Here is a 23,019-nt window from a genome sequence, read left to right as displayed (position 1 = left end):
AGCTACAACCTAACAACACACTGATGAAGCATTAATCACTTACTGATGCGACAGTCCGGCCCCGCGAATCCACTGGCACACTCGCAGCGGTACCAGTTATCACCGTCCACACACGTCCCGCTGTTATAGCTGCACACACATCACATACACAATGAGATACGGGGTCAAAGTTTATCAGGACACATGCTGCCTTCAAGTACTCCTGGGAAATTCAGTTTCAAGTTATGTCGTAAAATACAGTAAATTGATTTCATTCAAATTTCTTCCTATCTTTTCCACTTGTTGACAAACACAGAAATCTTTTTAGTGGTACTGCAAGAAAACGTTAGTTTATTAATATTTATGATTTCTTCAAAATTAATTTCCTTTTTTTTCTTGTGCACCCACAGAGAATAATAATAAATAAAAAAAATAAAAATAAAAATAATAATAATAATAAAAAGTTAGGCCATGATTCTATCATTAAAATTTATCAGGTTCAGGACTCAAATAAATACTTTTCAAATATATTCTTTATGTGTGTGTATTTCATAAATGTGATCGTTCCCACATGACTTGAAGGCATCAGCATAATTTATTGAATTGAAATTAAGCTTATTTTATCTATATATATATATATATATATATTTTTTTTTAAATATATATATATATATATATATATATATACTATTCACTGTGCTTAATTTGTACTGTATTTCATACATTAAAATGGTTTAAAAATATATGTAGGTAAATATTGCTGATTATATTTATTTTTATATTATTAAATTGTTTTATAATTGAAAAAGATCTTTTAATAATGCTTTAAAATTTATTAAATTCAAAATTAAATTAAATTAAATTAAATCTGAAAGCAACAACAAAATGTATTAACTTAAAATGAAGCTTACCATGGTTGTGGGTTGCAATCATTGGAATCTGTAAATAAAACATCAAACATTTTGTTATTAAATGGTATTCGAAAACAGAAACATTCATCTGAAGATTATTGTCACGTTGGACTGAAATCAACAGGTTCACATGCACAACTGTATATAATTCACATTATAGTCAACCAGGAGATCAGTCGCAATCATTTCACCATAGTTATAAATGCAGATCATAATCCCACCTGAATATAATATTTCAGCAGAAACTACTCATCAGACTCTACTATTCAAGGCATTTTCTGTGCTCATTTAGAAAAACCCAGAGTTCTGCAAATGAAGGTAAAGGCGACGTGTGTCATTTTTTTGTATGTTAAAATAAATTCTCCTATCCAGAGACAAGTATAATGATGACGCTAGTGGCCGCTAAATGACACACTTCAGCTTTAAGGAGCTATCCAATGAGTATATAGTTGGGAAGAGAACCTTAAGCAGCAGTAGGTGAGAGTTGGAAACAGGAGGTAGACAGGAGTCAAGACAGGAAGTAGTAAGGAAGTGGAACAGGAAGTTTTGCCGTACTCTGGCTGCAGGTGAGCCCCTCCCAGCCTTCTTTGCAGACACAGGTGAAGCTGTCACCCGTCACGACACACGTGGCTCCGTTCTCGCAGGGGTTCGGCAGGCAGCTGCTGTTCTTCGCTGTGGAGTGAAGGGGAAAAGCTTTAGAAACTGATTCAGAGGCCAGTTCACAAAAATGCTCAGCCAGGTTGTTAGCGGCTCACCTATGTTACAGGTAGCTCCTTCCCATCCAGGAGCACACATGCACTTAAATGAGTCACCTTCGTCAGAGCACGTGCCCCCGTTGTTACAAGTGGCCTCGTCACATTGGCTCTCACCTATAAACAAGAAGAAATCAGCTGTCAGACTAATGGACTACATTCAAATCATTTACTGCATACTTATAGGTAATCATTAATTAATTTTTGCTATACAGTAAAATAAGTATCAATTGTGTTGACATTTTTAATTAATAATCATTATAAACAATTTCATAATTATTAATGAGTATTTTGTAATTTAGTCTTATTTAAAGCAAAAATATTCATTTGAAAAGCAAAAAGTCATCTGACTTTTTGACTTTTCACAAATGACTTTTCCAGCCATTTGTGCAATTTGAAATATTTTAAATCTGAGCATAACTAGAAAAATAAAATTTTCATGAAATAACACCGGACATTTCAAGATTTTATAAATTAACATGATTTACAAATCATCATATAATTCATGCCAGGATGTGGATGTGCCATGATGATTAACTGACACAAATTAAGACACTTTTATAATACTTATCACCTTAAAATATATAGTAATACTTATCACCACTTATACTGGTATGCAAATGAGGTGGCGGGGCTTACGTGAGTGACAGGTCTTTCCCTTCCAGCCGTTTTCACAATCGCAGTAGAAGTCATTGACCAGATCACGGCACACTCCTCGATCCCGACAGGGGTTCATGCTACAGTCGTCAATGTCTGTTTTGGAAACACACAATATTTTAGCGATCAATATAATAGAGAAATTAGAGGTGTTTTTAACTGCATGATATTCAAAGGTGAAATGTACTCTCACCGCTCTCACAGTTGTGTCCCTCCCAGCCATCAGCACAGATGCACTGGTACACGTTGATTTTATCAATGCAAGTACCGCCGTTACGGCAGGGACTACTTTCACAGTCGTTGATATCTGAGAGTAAAGAGTGAGAGAACCGATGTTGAAAAGTCTGGGAGGCGTTGAATCTAACGACAGCAAAGGACACTGGGATAGGAACCGGGCTTACTCTCATGGCAGTACGTGCCGGTGAATCCCTCCTGACACTCGCAGCTGAAGTGCCCTCCGGCGTGACTTCGACAGCGGCCGTGAGGACCACAAACGTTAGAGGAGATGAGCCGCATGCCGCCCGGAGTGCTATTAGACGCCACGGCAACCGTGCAGCTGTCAATCACTGCGAGAAAAAATGAGGATTGAGTCATCAAGAGTCCTTCTGCTCAAAATCCTTAATCTAGAGTTGGTCAGAAGTCCACCAACTACTAGTCATTCAGACCAGCTAGAAAACATACAGAAGCTGGTTTTAGCTAGATTTATCTCCATGGCATTCCTAATAATAATAATAATATAACTATATCATTATTATTATTAATTTTATAGAATTAAAAAATAATACTTATTATTATTATTATTTTTTTTATATATATACTATTATAGAATTAATAGTATTAATGTTGATAATAATTTTTTTATTATAATCTTAATTATTATTAATAATATATAGTTAGAAATTATTATTATATTATTAGTAGTAGTAGTAATAATAATAGTAATAAAAATAATGATTACATTGTATAATAAATAATTAAATATAATAATAATATAGTTGCTAATTATTAATATATTATTATTATTACTACTATTTTATGCTGATTAAGAAAATTAAATATAATTATCAATATAATTGTCAACATTACCAATAATAACAATAACATTAATTATTAAGTTTTAATAATTTATTCAAGTAATAATTAATATATTTTTATATTTTCTTAAATTCTTGTTTTACAGTAAATAAGTTAGCTATGTTATCTCTTCTTACTTGCTATACAGTAAAACCATTATTAATATTATTAATTAATAATCATTAGTAATACAATTTCATAATTAACAAGTATTTTTACTTAGTCTTGTTTTAGAGAAAAAACACCTAAACATCCTTAAACAAGATAAACTTATTTAAAAAGCAAAAAGTCATCTGAGCAATGACTTTCCATGACTTTTAAAGCCATTTGTGCAATTTGAAATATTTTAGAACTGATCATATCTTAGAATTAACATGACTTTTAAATAAAATTTGAAAATATTTCCAGGGTTTCCATCACAATGGGAATCTGCCTTCATCCAAATATGTCACTGACAGCTATGATGAGAGCAGACAGCGGCATGCTAAGAATTAGCGAAGTCGTCATGTAGTCTGACTAGCGGTGGGTTTTCCCCTCTCGGTATACTCTTTGGGTTAGCATATGTGTGGTGTAACGATATCCTAGCTGTTACCATGGTGCTCCAGCTCGGGAGACCAATAGACTAGAGTTAGCTATTGCTAACGCTACGGCGTACACAATGGCACGGCATCAAACGCGCCGAGGCCTTGAGATGAGGATAGTCTTACAGCTGCGCTGACTAAATAAAGACCGGACTTCTATTTCCAGTGGCCATTAAAGCCTCAGAATGTGCCTAACCAGATAATCTTACCACCCGCACATGAGGCTCGCGATCTGGAGTCTGAGAGTGCCGATTAGCACATAATAAAGCTGGAGACTTCAGGACTCTAGAGCTAACACGGATTTTCAACGGATATCTTTCATCGACAGCAAACCAACTAGATCAGGTTTGAGAAATAAATAAATAAAAGAAGTAACAAAGAAGTAAAAATCCCATGTATTTTCTATAAAGTGAAATAAATAATTTAAATGAAATAAAGATAAAATAATTTTCAATCTTATTCATAAAAAAAATAAATAATAATAATTCATTAATAAATTATATATATTAGTGCTGTCAAATGATTAATCGCGATTAATAACATCCAAAATAAACGTTTTTGTTTACATAATATATGTGTGTGTACTGTGTATATTTATTATTTATATATAAATACACACATGCATGTATATATTTCATAAAAATTTTCTTTATATATTAAATAAATTTTTTAAATAATATAAATTATATGAATATAAATATAGACATGTAAATACATGTAAATATTTTCAAAATATACAGTGGAGTGAAAAAGAGTTGGCCCCCCTCCTGATTTTTTATTTATTTGCATGTTTGTCACACTTTAATGTTTCAAATCATCAAACTAATTTAAATATGAATCAAAGATAACACAAGTAAACACAACATGCAGTTTTTAAATTAAGGGTTTTTTTATGAAGGGAAAACAAAATCCAAAACCCACATGGCCCTGTGTGAGAAAGTGTTTGCCCCCCCACCCCCGCGTTAAACCATAACTGTGGTTTATCACACCTGAGTTCAGTTTCTCTAGCAGACACCCAGGCCTGATTACTGCCACACCTGTTCGCAATCAAGAAATCACTTAAATAAGACCTGCCTGGCGAAGTGAAGTAGACCAAAAGATCCTGAAAAGCTACACATCATGTTGAGATCCAAAGAAATTCAGGAACAAATGAGAGAGAAAGTAATTGAGATCTATCAGTCTGGAAAATGTTATAAAGCCATTTCTAAAGCTTTGGGACTCCAGCGAACCACAGTAAGAGCCATTATCCAGAAATGACGAAAACATGGAACAGTGGTGAACCTTCCCAGGAGTGGCCGGCCGACCAAAATAACCCCAAGAGCGCAGCGACGACTCATCCAAGAGGTCACAAAAGACCCCACAACATCTAAAGAACAGCAGGCCTCACTTGCCTCAGTTAAGGTCAGTGTTCATGACTCCACCATAAGAAAGAGACTGGGCAAAATGGCCTGCATGGCAGAGTTCCAAGACGAAAACCGCTGCTGAGCAAAAATAACATAAAGGCTCGTCTCAGTTTTATCTTAATAAATGCCAGAAAACATCTTGATGATCCCCAAGACTTTTGGGAAAATACTCTGTGGACTGACGAGACAAAAGTTGGACTTTTTGGAAGGTGTGTGTCCCATTACATCTGGCGTAAAAGTAACACAGCATTTCAGAAAAAGAACATCATACCAACAGTAAAATATGGTGGTGGTAGTGTGATGGTCTGGGGCTGTTTTGCTGCTTCAGGACCTGGAAGACTTGCTGTGATAAAAGGAACCATGAATTCAGCTCTCTACCAAAAAAATCCTGAAGGACAATGTTCGTGACCTCAAGCTGAAGCAAACCTGAGTTCTGCAGCAGGACAATGATCCAAAACACACCAGCAAATCCACCTCTGAATGGCTGAAGAAAAACTAAATGAAGACTTTGGAGTGGCCTAGTCAAAGTCCTGACCTGAATCCTATTGAGATGCTGTGGCATGACCTTAAAAAGGCGGTTCATGCTCGAAAACCCTCCAATGTGGCTGAATTACAACAATTCTGCCAAGATGAGTGGGCCAAAATTCCTCCACAGCACTGTAACAGACTCATTGCAAGTTATCGCAAACGCTTGATTGCAGTTGTTGCTGCTAAGGGTGGTCCAACCAGTTATTAGGTTTAGGGGGCAAGCACTTTTTCACACAGGGCCATGTGGGTTTGGATTTTGTTTTCCCTTAATAATAAACAACTTCATTCAAAAACTGCATGTTGTTTTTACTTGTGTTATCTTTGATTAATATTTAAATTTGTATTTTAATTTTGGATGTGATTAATCGCGATTAATCATTTGACAGCACTAATATATATATACAAAGAATTTATTTGCAAAAACAGACAACTCTGTTTTTTTAATTTTCAAAAATCATGTTTTTTATCATGTTTTTATTGTGTTAGATAGCTGTATTGTTAGTTCTTTTTAACCTAATCAATATATATATATATATATATATTTGCAATTCTTCATATATACTGTGTGTGTATATATATATATATATATAATATTATGAGCCATATATTGATATACTACTGTATTTTCTGGGTAACCTACCTTGGCATGGTGTGATGAGGCAGTGGTCTTTAAGTTGGGAGCAGTTTTTGCCTTCGTAGTCTTCGGGACATTTACAGTAGTAATCTGAGGCCAGGCTAAAACACTGAGCTCCGTTCTGACACGGGCCGCTCTCACAGTAGTCTATATCCAGCTGAAGACAAAATCACACACACTTGCTCACAAGGTTCATTTAGGCACATTTACAACAAATCATTAATGACCAGAAAAGGTTTTGGAGCTCACCTGACACGTGGCACCTGAGAAACCAGGTGGACACAGACACTGGAATCCGTTGACAGCGTCCTGGCAGCGTCCGCCATTGAGACAGGGTCGACTGTCACACTCGTCCACGTCTCGCTCACAGTGCTCACCTGCAAAGCCTGCTGCGCACACACATCGATATCCATTCACCAGATCCTGACAGACAGACAAAGAGAGAGCGAGAGAGAGAGAGAGACATTAGGAATGGGCGGTACAATGGTATATTTATCTAAAAAACAAATATTACAAAAATCAGCATGAAATAATAATAATTGAATATACTGTGAAATAAAATCATTGGTTTGTTGCCATTTTTCATATCGAAGATGATACATAATAATTACTGTGTTTTCTTAATTCTGGTAATAATAATTATTATAATTGTTATTAATATTAATAATAACAATTCATCCTTGCTATACAGTAAGATTTTTTTAAATTAATATTATTAATATTAACAATCATTAATAATATAATTGACACTAATCCATACATAATAATCATCATAATAATAATATATTATTTTTTATTATTTCAAACTGAGTAAAATTTAATAATATTAACAAAAATTACTATACTATTATTGTTATTAATAATATGATTTTGACAATAATTATGAATAATATTATTTAATAATTTATAGATTTTCTGAATTCTTACTTTCTATACAATATATTAATAACATCAACAATAAAAATTACTATTATAATTATTACTTTTCTGTGCTATACAGTAAAATAAGTATTAATAATCATTAATAATATAATTAAATAACTACAAGTCCTTTAAATTATTAAATTAAAATCTTGTTTTAAAGCAAAAATGTCTAAAAACATCCTTAATACAAGATTAATTTACTTGAGGAGCAAAACTATGTAAGAAACAACATTCTTTCATAGAATACATCTTGAATTTTATTTACTTGGCCCACTGACAAATAGTTTTTCTTTTAAGCATAAATCAAACAAAACTTTGTGAAGTTTATACAAAGACAATATCGCTCACCCCTAGTACTTTCTATAAGGGACTAATAACCTGGAGTCCATTACAGCATGTTTCATTTGATCAAATCAAACACGGGATTGTCAGGACTGATTAGGTCTTTCCTTGCTGTGTTTTGATAGCTAACTGGCTCAGACAATGTCCTAATGCATTCCAGCTGTACACCACTCAGCCTGGACTACAGCGCTGAACCAGAGTGAGCAAAGTATACAGAGAGAGCGAAAAAACAATGAATAGGAGACAAGGGCAGGAGACAAGAATGTTTATGGTAATCCGATCGTTTCACAAACTCACTCACTTTTGTCTTTATGTTCATTCTCCAAAACATGACTCAGCTTCTGCTATTTTTAAACAGGAATGGATGGAGGTGACAGAAATGGAGAAAGCGGGTCTGGGGGGTTTTCACATCTGCCAAAAGCGCTGGAAAACATTTGAGGCCTTACCTTACACAGTCCTCCGTTAAGACACTGTCCGTGGCAGTCGTTGACATCTGCGGGGGGGGAACCCATCAAAATATCAGTTCACATTACAGAAATCACGCCAAGAAAGCAAGATCAGGCTCCATATCAGGCCCAGACAGAGTCTGCACTCTTATTTGCATTTTCGGGAGAAAATCTTGAGTTTTAACCAGGTGAAACAGAGATGGCTGAGAATACTAGACACTTTTAGCAGCTGAAAGCTAATAAAATTAGTCAAAATATTGAATAAACAAGTGGCAATGCATTTGCCAAATCTTTGATATTCTGATATCTAAATATTTCTCAGGTTCAGTCCTTCAGTAAGTCTATTTCAGTTGTTTTTGATTTATTATCAATCAGACAAAAATTAAATGTCTGGTCATTTAATTTGGTCATTTAAAACATTTTTAATAGTTTTATTTAACAACTCTAAAAAAGTAAATAATTACAAGCTTCTAATTACATTTCAGCTGAACAATACAAGGATAGACATAAAAACTGCTTTTTAATTCTTTCAAAAAAATTTTTTTATATATATATATGAAATTTTAACTGACCAACAGGTTTAAGGGAAGGTTACATTTAAAAAATACATTTTAACATTAGATATAATATTCTTTAATTCCACCATTGTTTTATAGAACATTGTTCTATAGTCTATAAAGTATTTAATGCAGTTACATCAGAAGTAACTGTAATTAAATTACAGAAAAATTAAGAATAATCCCTTACTTTACTTTTTCAATGGAAAATTACAGTAATTCATTTCTCATTCATTTCTCTGCGACACTGCTATATGATATGCAAACATCTGAACTTCTTTTAGAGCTCCTAATAATTCAAACTCTGACTGCATTCATTTGAAACCGTGAAATACTTACTGATGTCGCAATTCTGGCCCATCCAACCAGGGAGGCACTCGCAAAAGTATCCGCCAATCAGATTCCGGCAGGAGTGGGCATTGACGCACGGGCTTTCCTCGCACTCATTAGCATCTGAGCCAAAAATGACAAAAGAAATCAGCATGAGTGCAGTCTAAATCAGTCTAATCAGACTGATACGCACGCAGCCAAGCGTCCCTGAGGAATTTGTGCGTGTGTATTAATGGATTGTAAATGCGCTCTCGTATGAATCAGCGGCGGGGGTCTCATGGTGGTCTGGTACTTAAATTCTTCCAAGGCTGACTTGGTTACCACGGTAAATTGGATTTTTGAACAAATACACCCTGACTCAAAGAAAGAGAGGGAGCAGAGGGGCACAGATACACGCACACACACCAATGAGACAGGTCTTTCCGGTCCACTGTGCGGGGCAGATGCATTTAAAACCGTCCACCAGGTCCACACACAAGCCGCTGTGATTGCACGGGTTCGGACTGCAGTCATCTTCATCTGAGGAAGAGGAGGAGACATCATAGTTTAAGAGACTTTTGAAATTCTGAGTTTTGTTTCAGTTATTTTGTTCTAATATATGAGAATAATTTTTTTAAGCACAAAAACAAAACTAATAAGCATGTTTTACTTTCTTGTAGAATAAGGGACAAATACCATAAAGTCACTAAAAAGTGACTTTAAAAAGTTCAAATGGTGTTGCTATGCCGTTGCTAAGGTGTTCTGAGTGATTTTAATGTGATGACATGCAGTTATTCTGGCTGCTCTCTGGCTTGAGTCAAAAGAGGCCAACTCCAAGTCTCATTCTGGTTTCTATATATGGCTCTGTTCTCTCCTTCAAAGTAGTTTGATGTATGAAAAATTTGAGCAGTTTGAGACTGATGTCTTACTGATGTTGCAGGACGGTCCGATCCAGCCCGGTGCACACTGACACTCAAAGCCCTGACTGGACTCCACACAACTGCCTCCGTTCAGACACGGCTCAGACAGGCAGGCGTTATCCGCTGCAGAGAGAGAGAGAGAGAGAGAGAGAGAGAGAGATGTTACAATGTAATGCCCACACACAATCAAAGCAAAACTGAGACATAACAGCATTTTCCAAAGGAATGCACAAAATACACAGACATTTTACCCCAAAATAAAACACATGGACCACACATTTGCCAAACAATGACAAACTCCCTTTCTATCTAGCAGCACTGTGCGCCTCTGCCTGTTTCATGTCATCTTATGACTCCACGGGCTCTTTCCACTCACAGAATAAAATAATTCAAACTCAAATCAAAAAATAATGTCCATTTATTTATTCAACCAGTTAGTTGGTTAGTAGCCACTTCATGTACTGTTCATTATTGATAATGAAAACCATTAAAAATTTATTTTATTAATTGAAAAAATAAAATAAAATAAAATAGATGAAAACGTTACAAAGAAACATTAGAAATTTTGTCTTGGTAACTAACTGAAGAAGTTGTTTAAGTTAAGCTTATATAAGTACTACAATTACTAAAACTAAAACTGAAAAAAACCTAAATATATACAAATTTAAATAAAAATATAATAATACAAAATATTTTTTTAAATAATAAAAATGACAAAAAATTAAAACAAAAGCTGAAAAGATACAAAACCAATTCAAAATACTGATAAATACACTAATAGTATATAAATACTAAAATAACTACATAAAATAACTCAAATAAATATGACCGACTGACTGTACATTATGACAAATGTTTTTTTTATTATTTTACAGTGCTGTGGAAATACAAATGTTCAGTTACAGTATGCAAACTGACATTTCACTATATCTGCCACACACACAAAAAATATTTTACAGTTTTCTAATTCAAATATATAGAAGTCCTCTGTTTCTGGAAAGCTTTACTGAAAACTGAGCTTTTCCCTAATTCAGAGATCATGAGACGTTCTGTAAAGCTTCTCAGAGCAAGCAACGGTCGCAGAGTTTAGCAAAGGGTCAGCTGAATGTTCAACTGAGAGAGAGAAGGATCAGTGTGAGTTTTGTTGCATCAAATCACATTGTCTTAGAGTTCACGGACAGTCAGGCAGGGTCACGTCTTGGTTTTCCCCCTTTCAATCTCCCAGTCACTCCCTCTCTTCGCTCTATCGCTCTTTATCAGATCAGTCAGTGGATGGGAAAGCCCCTTTGGCCTTTCTCACACCGCACAGAGACCACCAACAAAAACAAACGAGTGTAGCAAGAGGCCGTGAGCTTGTATTTCCAATAAAACGTGACAAGAAAAAGGATAAACAAAAAACGAAGCAAACCAGAGCAAAACGAAAACAGCAGAACAAGAAAATATCTCTATTATTGCATCCAGGATGGCCTGGTGAAGTGTGTTTGACAGAAGACACATCGTGCCAAACCAACCCGAGCAACAGATCTATTTTTCCAACACACATATGTGACACGATGTGATACATTATGCTGCACCTCCAAAAAATGAACACTGCATTCTTCGGCTTGACCAGGATACGGACTGCTTGATTAGTAAGTGTATGTTTGCGTGTGTATCTCTCTGCTCTTTTCTCCCTTACTGCACATAAAAATCTCCTGTCCAAAGAAAGACATGACAGAATCCAGAATAAATCGAAAAAGAGAAATATAGACAAGCAGGATTCAAAATTAACCCTCACCAAGTGCCAAATGTGAGTAAAATTTGGTTTTGGCAAGTAAATAAAACTGAGTTTCTTGCCAGATGGCTGACATGAACTGCAACACGATACATGGCTTAATTTGATGACTCGCTGATAAGTAATGTGAGTGATTTTGATCAAAAACATACAAGCTGTGCACTCAAGAAAACATCTTGAACTTTTTTTCTTCTTTGGAAAATTCAGATCAAAAAGAATTTTATCCATGATGGTTTTTCTCCAGTACTTCCATGAATGTGGAATATTCCTCACATCAAATACAATTTCATTCAGCAAGGGTGCATTAATTTGATCAAGAATGACAGTAAACATTTATAATGTTAAAAAAGATTTCATTTCAATAAATGCTGTTCTTTTGAACCTCTATTCATCAAAGAATCCTGAAATAAAATGTATTACAGCTTCCACAAAAATATGAAGCAGCACAACTGTTTTCAACATTGATAATGTACAGAAATGTTTCTTGAGTTCTAAATAAGCATATTAGACTGATTTCTGAAGGATCATGTGACACTGAAGACTGGAGTAATGATGCTGGAAATTCAGCTTTTTTTGCAGGATGCTTATGGTGGACATCAGCCATGTGAGGGGTGTGTGTTTGTGTGTGACCCACCTCTCTCACAGTTCTGTCCCGAGTAGCCATCAGGACAGGCGCAGTGGTATTTGTCTGGTCCCGTGTTACTGCAGGTGCCGCCGTTCAGACAGGGCTGCCGTGTGCCACAGGTGTTCAAGTCTACCCCATGCAAAACAATTCAACAAATGACCCAAGCTGAAGAATAGAATAGAATAGAATAGAATAGAATAGAATAGAATAGAATAGAATAGAATAGAATAGAATTACCTTTGTCACAGAGCTGCCCTCCCCAGTTGGTGTCACACAGGCACTGCCAGGGTTCGCCGCACGTGCCGTGCACACAGCCGGGATGAGGGATACACTGGTCACAGTACTCGCCCTGCCAGCCGTACAGACACCTGTGAAGGGCAGAGCATCACCTCTGAAAATACTGTACCACATGCACTGAAATCACTGACATAATGTGACTCTGCTCCAATATCTAGTGAGCTGCCTACCTAGACATGATTCTAAGGCATAATGTGGGCACTTGCAACGCAAAGGCTGCTGCTAAGTGTATGTGGCAACCTTATGTTGTTTTTTCAGACTTTGTTAGGCCAAAATGCATGACTTTTTTTTTTTTGCAGATAAGGAAATCTTATAATGCATTGTACAGTAAACAAATCACACACAAAATGTTGAATATAAACAATTCAATACTTAAAAATATGAGTAAAACACAATTTCATAAAAAATCCTAATTACAAGACTATTTTATTGAATATTTGTGTATTTTATTGCTTATTTCAGAATAGTATCACACTTAAAATTAAACTTGGAAGGAGGATTTCATGCAGTTTTCTGCCAAATGCTTCATGGTTTAAAATTTGAACATGAAAAAAGCAAATTTAAACATAAAAATACGTATTGTAATTTTACAGTTGTACTGTAAAATGTAATTATTATTATTATGATTAAATATTATTTGTATTTTCCAGGGAAAAGTATTTTTACAATTAAAATATTTATTTTGTATATTATTTTTAATTGCAACAATAATCAAAATAATGTGATAATTATTATGTATTAAAATTTTAATATATATTAACAAATGTGACCAAAAGTACAAAAATGCACAGAAACCCTCTTTATAAAAAGCTATATAAAGAAAGAAAAAAAAAATTAAAGCACAATTGCAATTTTTACAATAAAAAAAAATCAATTTTTGCAGCCCTAGTTATGAGATTCTATATGTTGCCATTGTGGTGTTCAAAATCAGTCACATTAGGCCAGTGCAGAAAATTGGGTTCGAAAATTCGTTTGAGTTTACTTATGAGGCCATGGGCTTTTTAGTTAGCATGCTACCTTAGAAGGGCGCTGCCTTTTTAGACATAAGTCAGCTCTCTTGATATTGTAAAAGAATCATTAAATCCATTATCTGTATAAATAAATGTTATGTGTTACCTGCAGTTTCCAGGCACTTTACAGGAGCCATGCTCAGTGCTGCAGCCCTGCTTACAGATGGCTAAGGAAACAAGAGAGAAAGAGGAATATGGTTACTGCTATCAGCTCCATCTGTGTGATCTCAGCAGTTCTCTCTCATCACGCCATCCCAGCCGCTCTCAACATCATCTGCCAACATGATGTCATCTCTCCTCCCCTCCACTCGTGTTTCTTCATGCGTGAGTGAATGAGGCAATAAACACTATTACAGAGATAAAATCCACCCTAATACTGTTGCAAACCCACACCGTATCAAACACTAACACACGCTAGCTGGCAGACGGGATGCTGTGTGTGTGTGTGTGTGTGTGTGCCAAAGCTTTGTTGTGATAGTGACAATCTCAAATAACAACATCCCTGTGAGGTCAGTGATTCAGAGCCAGTATGAGTCCAGTCTGACTGAGCCTAAATCCCATTCCCACACTTTTTGAAAAACAAATTTAAGTGATTTTCCATTGTTTTGTTTTTTTTTTTACTTGAAAAGAACAAAACAAAAAAATATTAAGCAGCACAACTGTTTTTAATTCTAATAAACATGATTCTCAATCATAAAATCAGCATATTAGAATGATTTCTGAAGGATCATGTGACACTGAAGACTGAAGTAATGATGTTGGAAATTCAGCTTTGCATCACAGGAATAAGCTACATTTTAAAATACATTCAAGCAGAAAACAGTTATTTTAAATTGTAACAATATTTCACAATTACCGCTTTTACTGTTTTTGACCAAATAAATGCACCTTTGGTGCAAGAGACTTTTTCATAAACATTAAAACATCTTACCAACCTCAAACTTTGAAACGGTAGTGTGCACGCAAAACTTTAACGTGCCCAATGGAAGCAGACCTCAAATATGAAATGTGAAGTATTTTACCTCGAGCATGAAATCCATAAATTTGTGCACAACAGCACTGTAAATCTGACAAAGGCTCCACCCCTTACCAGTGTTGCATTCTGGGCCGGCCCATCCCTCCAAGCAGGTCTTGTTGCCATTGTGGTCGCAGGTATAGTGGCCGAAGAAGTCATCTCTGGGCCGACAGAACTTATTGCAGCCGAAGCCGAAGTAGTGCTCATCGCAGGTCACCCTAATCTGGTACTGGAACTGAGCCACGGGGCCATTGTATTTCAAGACCTGCCACTGACGGTTTGGGTTGATCATGCCTGACTGGACCGCTTTCTCTATGACTTGACCATTAATGCCTACAGGAGTGAGAGACAGAGAGAAATGGACACTTTAACGGACAGCTGTGGTTTAATTAGACCTCTACTCAGTGTGATTGTGAAATTACGCCAGCTTACACAACCCTGACACGCACACAAACTCTGATCATAACAAGCGGATTTGTGTAATGGCTTAAAGGTGAAAGGTTTCTAAGACACAAAAGCAGATATTAGGCTTAATGTCTATAGTATACAACAAAAATACAATTTACACCACCAAAATAGACAAATAAAACCCTAAAAGTATCACAAATGTTCCCTTATATGATTTTCACCCAGTATTTCCAGTTTTCCGAAGCCATATGATAGCTTAGCATGACTAATAGATCTAAATCGTTTTGGAGCTTGATAGTAAAAATCACCATCACCTTTTGAGGTATGAAATAGAGCAGCTCAGACATTCTGCTTAATATCTCATTTTGTGTTTCAAAGGACATGTAAACAGAAAACAATGAGAGATTTTTGAGTGAACTGTCCCTTTAAGAGCAGTGTACTATAGACTTTGTTTACAACTGGGCACAGCAATTTCATAGTAATTTTTTCAGGGCAGGCCAGAATCCAGCACAGCGGTGAGGTATTTGGCCGAAGGGCTGTAAATTGTGAGAGGAGTGTGTGAAGTGTGTGTGGCTCATGGTTTAGGAGAACTAACTGTCTTGACCCAAACCTATCCTTCAGAAATACAGGAGGACAGTCATCAGTGCCAGATCTCACTGTTACCTCTCCTTGCTGTTTACCTGAGAGCGAGACGATTCCTCACACACCCGCATGATGCTGGAAACATCACACCATAGTGCAAGAGTGAAAAAACACTATATATATATATTTATATGTGTGTGTTTTTACTTTTGTATACACCAAATTTTTTTTATATATATATATAATATATATATGTGTGTGTGTGTGTGTGTGTGTGTGTGTGTGAGAGAGAGAGAGAGAGAGAGAGTGGTAATGAATGCTGCACTACAGAAGCTGGACCCATGCTAAAGGCTACTTGACATGTTGGTGTTAAGTACAAGTCAATATTTGCACTCCTGTTCAGATTTGGCACACACTAACACACCTATTTAGATTTTAATGGGATAAATAATAAAGATAGTTTATGCACACATACATCTTTGATTCTACACAAAACTATTGCAAGTAATGACCCAAATTTCCAACTTACTCCCTGCTGCATGTGTGTAAGATTGTCTCACAGTTATAACAATGTGTTTAAAAGACTGATGAATGCAAGCAGGTGCAGGCAGCGGTTTAGTAACAGGAAGTGTTTGCCAACCATCCACAACACACAAACGCACAGAAATACACAGAAATACACACAAGCTGCATGCTGCCTTCAGGCACGCTCTCTCTCATTGTCACTTTCTGACTGTACTCTCTTGAAATATACAGAATAATGTGTGTGTGTGTGTGTGTGTGTACAGGTTTATATATCCTGGTGGGGACTTAAACCTGAATACACATAGACTCGTGGGGACTCATGTAACGGTGGGGACCTAAATTGAGGTCCCCATGGGTTCAAAAGCTTATTAATCGTACAGAATTAGTTTTTTTGAGAAAGTAAAAATGCTGAAAGTTTCTTGTGAGGGGTAGGTTTAGGTGTATGGTTGGTGTAGGGCGATAGAAAATACGGTTTGTACAGTATAAAAACCATTACGCCTATGGAGAGTCAATACAAGGATAACTGACCAGTCATGTGTGTTTGTGTGTGTGTGTGTGTATGTGAGAGAGAGAGAGATACTCACTGCCAGTGCTCGAGTCATTATTGAAGTCCAAAGCCTCCACAATCAACGTATAGGACCTCTGAAAGAAAGAAAAAACATATTAAATCACCATTACACACAATCTCAAAGAATCACTTTAAATTAGATAATGTTCATTTTATGTTCATTCACAATGATCCAGTGGTGAGAGAGCTTCAGGTCAGTTGACAGAAATGCCACTCGCCCCATCGGCCTAGTGTTGTGTTATTAGTAAATCTCACATTTGGTGATATTGCGAGTTTTTATGTCTTCTTTGAACATTAGTGTTTCAAATTCTGCTGATTTAAGTTATATAGCTAGTTGTCTAAAATGGGTGCGATTTAGTCCAAATTAAGAGAAAGACTTCAAGGTGTAAGTATGGGGTGAAAAATGATAAACCAATGAGAAATATGCTCATCATATAATTTTACACCAAAAGGTTTTTACTCATTTTAGAGCTAAATGGTTAAAAATATGCATTCTATCAATGTCTATTCTAGACATTCTATCAATGCTCGACAATGTGAAATTTCTAATTTTAATCTTGAATTGAAAAGTTTAAAATTCTGACAGTTAAATAAATTAAACATTTTAATATTTAAAAGTATAATTTAACCTTAAAGCATAAAGTTGACAAAAACCAAAAATGGTTACACTACCATTCAGTAGAGTCAGTAAGATTTATGAATGTTTCTGAAAGTTTCAAATGTTTTATCATACTGTGAAATATTACTACAATTTAAATTAACAGTTTGAATATATCTTAAAATGTAATTTCCTGTGATAGCAATTAAGAATTTTCAGCAGCCTTTCAGTGCCCATGATCCTTCAGAAATCATTCTGATGTGCTGCTTTGCTGCTCAAGAAACATTTGTTATTAGTATCAAAGTTGAAAACAGTCGTGCTGCTAAATATTGTTGCTAAGCATGGATACATTTTTCAGGATTCTATGATTAACTGAACATTCAATTAATTAAAGCAGAACTTTCATATTTTAGGTCAGGGGTTTAGAACAAGCCATTCCAGAATGTTTGAGGAACATTAAGACAGCGCTGCAGCACAAACACTGTAATGATTGATCACTCTGTGCTTTATCAGGAGACATCACTGAACTACTTTCACTATCTGGCTCTTCATCAACTAAAGATAAGTAACAGGACAGACAGGAGTGTGCATAAATGTGTGAGAAAAACTCTCGATGGGATGTTAGATGATGTTTGAGGAAAAGAAAAAAACGAGAAACTGACAGAAACAGCTCGAGAAATATTCTCAGAATACAAGCTGATTCTGACAGACAGCAAAAGCATTTACTCCATCAGGGCTCTCTGAGATGACCTCACACACACCGGTAATGCCGGCTCTTCCTGCCTCTGCAGTCTGAGGGATCTACAGGCCTTTATGAGCTTTAATCCATCCATCCACACACACACACACATAACTGACGGTGAAGTCAGATGAGTGAGTGCAGTATGAGTTCAAACTCACACACAGAAAGACACAGCAGGGCTACAGGATTCATCCACAAGTGACACCTCAGTGATCTGAACTAGAGACAGTGTGAGAAAGACATGAAGAACCTCTCAGACAGAACTCAGACAGAGATGTTTGTTTGACCGTATTCAACGTTTATATATCAATATTTATGTATTTGCTCAGAAATGGCTTAAAAGCACATTTCTTTCAATTAGATGAACAATCATTTCAATGAACTTGTCAGTGTAACCGATAATATTCAATGCATTTGATGCAAGAACTAGAAACTATTCTAGAATCAACTAAGAATATTTGATCATTTTCAGTTATATGTGCCAATATAAATATCAAAATATTGTTTACAAAACCTGTAATACATTAAAAAATTACACGCATTGGATTATTGAAATATATAGTTTGATTCACAGAATTGAATTAAACGTACAACATATTTTCCGATATTACTGATGTTGCTTCAAGTTACATTTCCAATAAAATCATTGCAAATATATATCTATTATATCGGCCAGCTTTAATCAGAACCTCACAAGTGAACTTCTATAAAGTGAAAGTAATAGGTAAAGGTGCCCAAAAGGGTTTCACAACCCACAGACTTAAAAATAAAGTTTCCAGAATGAGGTTTTCACAGCAGTTCTATAAAAGAAAAAAAAAAAAAAGTCGTGACGTATTGTCAAGTATGGTGACCCATACTCGAAATTGGTGCTCTGCTTTTAACCCATCCAAGTGCACACACACAGCAGTGAGTAGTGAACAAATGCACACACACACACACACACCGTGAACACACACCCGGAGCAGTGGGCAGCCATGCTGCGGCGCCCGGGGAGCAATTGGGGGTTCGGTGCCTTGCTCAAGGGCACCTCAGTCGTGGTATTGAGGGTAGAGAGAGCGCTGGACATTCCCTCCCCCCACCTACAATTCCTGCCGGCCGGCCGGGGGCTCGAACTCGCAAACTTTCGATTACGAGTCCGACTCTCTAACCATTAGGCCACGACTTCCCCCTGAACCATTTTTGGGTTCCCTAAACAACCATTTTTGGGTTCCCTAAACAACCTTTAAGCAACCAGTTCTTAAAAGAACCATGTTTTTCTTAGTGTGAGGAACATTTTTCCATCTATAGTGGTTCAGTGAATGTTCAAGGTTCTAAATGGAACCATCGATGCCAATGCAGAACCTTTATTTTTAAGGGTTTAGAGACCTTTAGCAGTTGCCATATTTAATTTCACATAAATGAAAAGGATGCTATTATGACTGAGAGACCCCTTAAACCAATATATGGATCTGAAAACCTATTAAATGTAACAGAACATCTCCAAAGAACCAAAGAGCAACTCAACAAACCCTATACAGTGAAAAAGGTTCTTAACAAGAAGTTTTAGCTGAATTCACGAAACCATCAAAGATTTTTAAGGGTGAAGCATGAAATATCTACAGTACAATCAATCTTCTAGTCTTCTTCTCATCCAAGTTCACTAACAGCAGGATGCTGGTTTCCAAGACTCTGTCTGAAACATCCATACACACACCCTGCATTTTCATCTGACCACCGCTGATGATGCAAAAACGAACAACAAATAGATCAGAACACACACACACTCATGCAAAGACTCCCTGTGTTTCTTTGTAAACCCACTTTGTTGAACCGCCATCCCACAATCCAGCGTCACAGGCTGTGCACAGTTCAATTGCTAGGTAGACTTGTGACGGAAAAGAAAGCATGCAAGATGACAATGTCTAATTAATCTCCATTCAGAGCAGCTGTGAGGCAGGCCTGGACCGCTCTGATGGACGTGGGCAGGGGGTGAGATGTTTGAGCGCGGCTGCCACGGAAACTAGCCCTAATTGAACTATCAGACTGACTTGCTTTGACCTCGTACTGACGGCTCGGCCTTATGAGTTGTGAAAGTAAACATGGGCTTCAGCAAAAACAATTGCACCATTCAAATTCAGAGTGGAGAAAAATAGATGCCACAATCAGATCTGCCTTGGGCGATGCTCAAAACAAAGTTGCAGGCTTTCCTGTAGCTCAAATAGTAGAGCATGGCACTAGTAACACCAAGGTCATGGGTTCGATTCCCAGGGAAAGCAAAATATAACAAATGTGATTGCAAAATTGCAAAATTAACAAAATTCACACTTATTTTGCACAGTCTTTACTTAAACACACCCAAAAAATTTATATTATTCATTGACAACTTTGGGAACTAACTAAAGGGGGACTAACACTTCTGTAAATCAACCGTATCTGGTAATCAGCAAATGGCAATAATCTTAAAATGGCCAAAAAAAAAAAAAAACTATATGTTGGGCGATCACAAGCAAAATATATTCATAGAACAATACATCTAATATGAATAATTGGCCAATCTTTTACTATTTTTGAAATTATCAGCATATAACCATGTGTAATAACCATGTAATAACCGACAATAACCTTGTTATATTAACTGTTTTGTGAATTTTAAGCAAATATTTTGTAGAATATGTGTTCATTTGTTATTTGCTATTGTATTGTCATTTCTTATTTTGGCATACAGCATTATATTGTCATAATATTGTATATAAGCACTGGTCATATAAACCCTCACATCTGAATGCATGCTTCGTTTGAAGGTTGTATTATTGGATGTCTCAAAACCTAGTGGACCACCCTAGACAGCATTCATTTTCCAGTATCATATGCACGTTTTGGACTAGCAGAGCACCTATGATGCCCAAAAATGCTGCCTAGGTAGGTAGCTCTCTACAGGTTTCATTAAGAGAATTAGAGATAGAGAGATAACCCCCCTTAAATGATCAATGGTGGTCTGACTGGATATCTAAAGCAGTTTCCTTTGGCCATTGTGTGTAAAACAGCCTCTGAATGTCCATCAGTATGTGCTGGAGATAAGCTCAGGTGTTTTATAGCGCATTGTCCTGCTATTTTGAGAGGATACTGGCCGACTGTGGGTGGGGTAAAACAACCCCTGTCCAACCTGAGCGTCATCATACAGGAATGCATTGTCAAATATTGTCCTATCCTAGCAAACCATACATCAATGGAAAGCTTATTTATTCAGTTTTCAGGTATACATGATACATGTATAAAACTCAATTTTATGACTGTTTGTGTGGTCCAGGGTAAACACATTTTTTATGGCCAATAACATAATTTTTATGGCTCTTCTGAACAAATAGTCAATACACAAATTGACTTTCACAAATAAACCCACCGTGGGAAATATTTACTGTGGTAAAGCGCGTGACAATTTGCCCCGGTCTCCCATAGTCCCAGACTTGTTTAATCAGATTACGATTTCAACTCACCGGCCAGGCGAAACTGAAGGGCAGCACGATCCTGGATTTATCGCTCGCGCCGTCGAGGGGCTTGACAGAAAAAGTATTCCCACCGATAACGGGAGTAAATCCGCTTCCGTAGCTGCACGGGCCTCCCGAAGACACCCGCGACTGATACTCCTTCAGACAGACGCGGAAAAACGTATCGCACTCGTCCGCCGTACATGAGCGGTCCGCCGCGACGCGCGCGCCGTCACAGCACGCGCCGCTCTGCAGCTCCCCGTTCAAGTTCTGCATGGACAAAACCTGCATCTCAAAATGCCCCGATGCCTCGCAAACCTGCAACAAAACAACATGCAAAATTAAGAGTACAGTATTTGTCACATGGGACATCTATCTTTGTCATCTCTCTGTCTATTCATTTGAATTTATGCGCCAAAATCGTGTGCAAAGATGTGCTGTTGACCGCAATTGTGTGCATAAAGAATCAAAATCGGTCAAAAAGTCTATAAAAGCCTTTTAAACTCAAAAGTTTTGAGAGAAAGTCCAAGAAAGGGCATGCGAGACCCAGGACATCAGGTTACCCGAGTTTCAATTCTATTCCAGTGTAAAAAGGTCTTTGCACACACTTCGATTTTCTGCTTTTTCCGTAGCAGGCATTTTGATAGAAAAGGATAAAGGTTACGAAAATAAAGAAAAAACCTACGAAAATTTTGTAAACTGCAAAAAGAAAGTCTCAAAATCCAAATGCATCTAATGAGATCGAATTAGTGTCATCCGATCCACAAATGCATGTTCACATTGCGTCGCATAAACCAGTTGTCATATGTCACATATGAAAGCCAAACCGCACGTACCCTCATCCACAGGCACCGCAAAAGCACATGAACGCACAGCACCGCAAAACTTGGACTCCGTCTCAGAGTCATGCCTCCTCTGTCTGTCTGCTCGCTGCCTGTGAAACTAAACTTCAGCCAACACACGGCTCTCATATAGTGCCTCATGCACTCAGGTCCAATAGCGCACAGATTCCCTGATGCCCCTTTTGAGGCTCTATTATCCGCCACTCTATTCTTGTATTGTCCTTCTGTTTTTACAACAATGCTCACGGACTGGAGAGGAAAAGCTGCGAGTGCGGCCAGGAGAGCGCTCCATCTATACAGCGCGTTCACGGGGGAGGGGCGGGGCCCACACTAGCGAGGATTACATATTCATTATTGGGCGGGGCCATGCATGCAAATTACATCCACCTTGTTTTCTAAACCAATTGTTTGTGGCCTAATTATTTGAAGGATTATTTTTTTTAATCAGGTAAATATTAAATAAACGGTGTTGGATTTCAATTATAAAATAAAATGACATGGAATGCATTTATAAATAATAAAATGAAATGTATTGTACATTTTAGATGCTAA

At 36.8% G+C, this 23,019-nt stretch overlaps 1 protein-coding gene across 1 annotated transcript in view; it reads right to left on the bottom strand.

The window, feature by feature from the left end:
• LOC306873237 (protein jagged-1a-like) overlaps positions 1-22,762 on the bottom strand; it is a 29,436-nt gene extending 6,674 nt beyond the window's left edge. Inside the window, exons 1-20 of the mRNA XM_079422363.1 lie at positions 22,462-22,762; positions 21,635-21,943; positions 16,838-16,895; positions 14,814-15,071; positions 13,830-13,890; positions 12,654-12,784; positions 12,426-12,545; positions 10,027-10,140; positions 9,524-9,637; positions 9,128-9,241; positions 8,232-8,278; positions 6,769-6,942; positions 6,526-6,676; positions 2,701-2,865; positions 2,493-2,606; positions 2,282-2,395; positions 1,646-1,759; positions 1,446-1,562; positions 891-918; positions 44-129 (exon numbers count right to left, since the gene is read on the bottom strand). Of these exons, the coding sequence (XP_079278489.1) occupies positions 44-129; positions 891-918; positions 1,446-1,562; positions 1,646-1,759; positions 2,282-2,395; positions 2,493-2,606; positions 2,701-2,865; positions 6,526-6,676; positions 6,769-6,942; positions 8,232-8,278; positions 9,128-9,241; positions 9,524-9,637; positions 10,027-10,140; positions 12,426-12,545; positions 12,654-12,784; positions 13,830-13,890; positions 14,814-15,071; positions 16,838-16,895; positions 21,635-21,943; positions 22,462-22,608 (2,536 nt within the window). The 5' untranslated portion in view covers positions 22,609-22,762. The remainder of the gene's footprint in view (positions 1-43; positions 130-890; positions 919-1,445; positions 1,563-1,645; positions 1,760-2,281; positions 2,396-2,492; positions 2,607-2,700; positions 2,866-6,525; positions 6,677-6,768; positions 6,943-8,231; positions 8,279-9,127; positions 9,242-9,523; positions 9,638-10,026; positions 10,141-12,425; positions 12,546-12,653; positions 12,785-13,829; positions 13,891-14,813; positions 15,072-16,837; positions 16,896-21,634; positions 21,944-22,461) is intronic.
• Positions 22,763-23,019: the final 257 nt, after the last annotated feature.

Source organism: Barbus barbus (genome assembly GCF_936440315.1).
Source record: "Barbus barbus genome assembly, chromosome: 7".
Classification (NCBI taxonomy): domain Eukaryota; kingdom Metazoa; phylum Chordata; class Actinopteri; order Cypriniformes; family Cyprinidae; genus Barbus; species Barbus barbus.
This window is presented reverse-complemented; position numbering and strand designations above follow the sequence as displayed.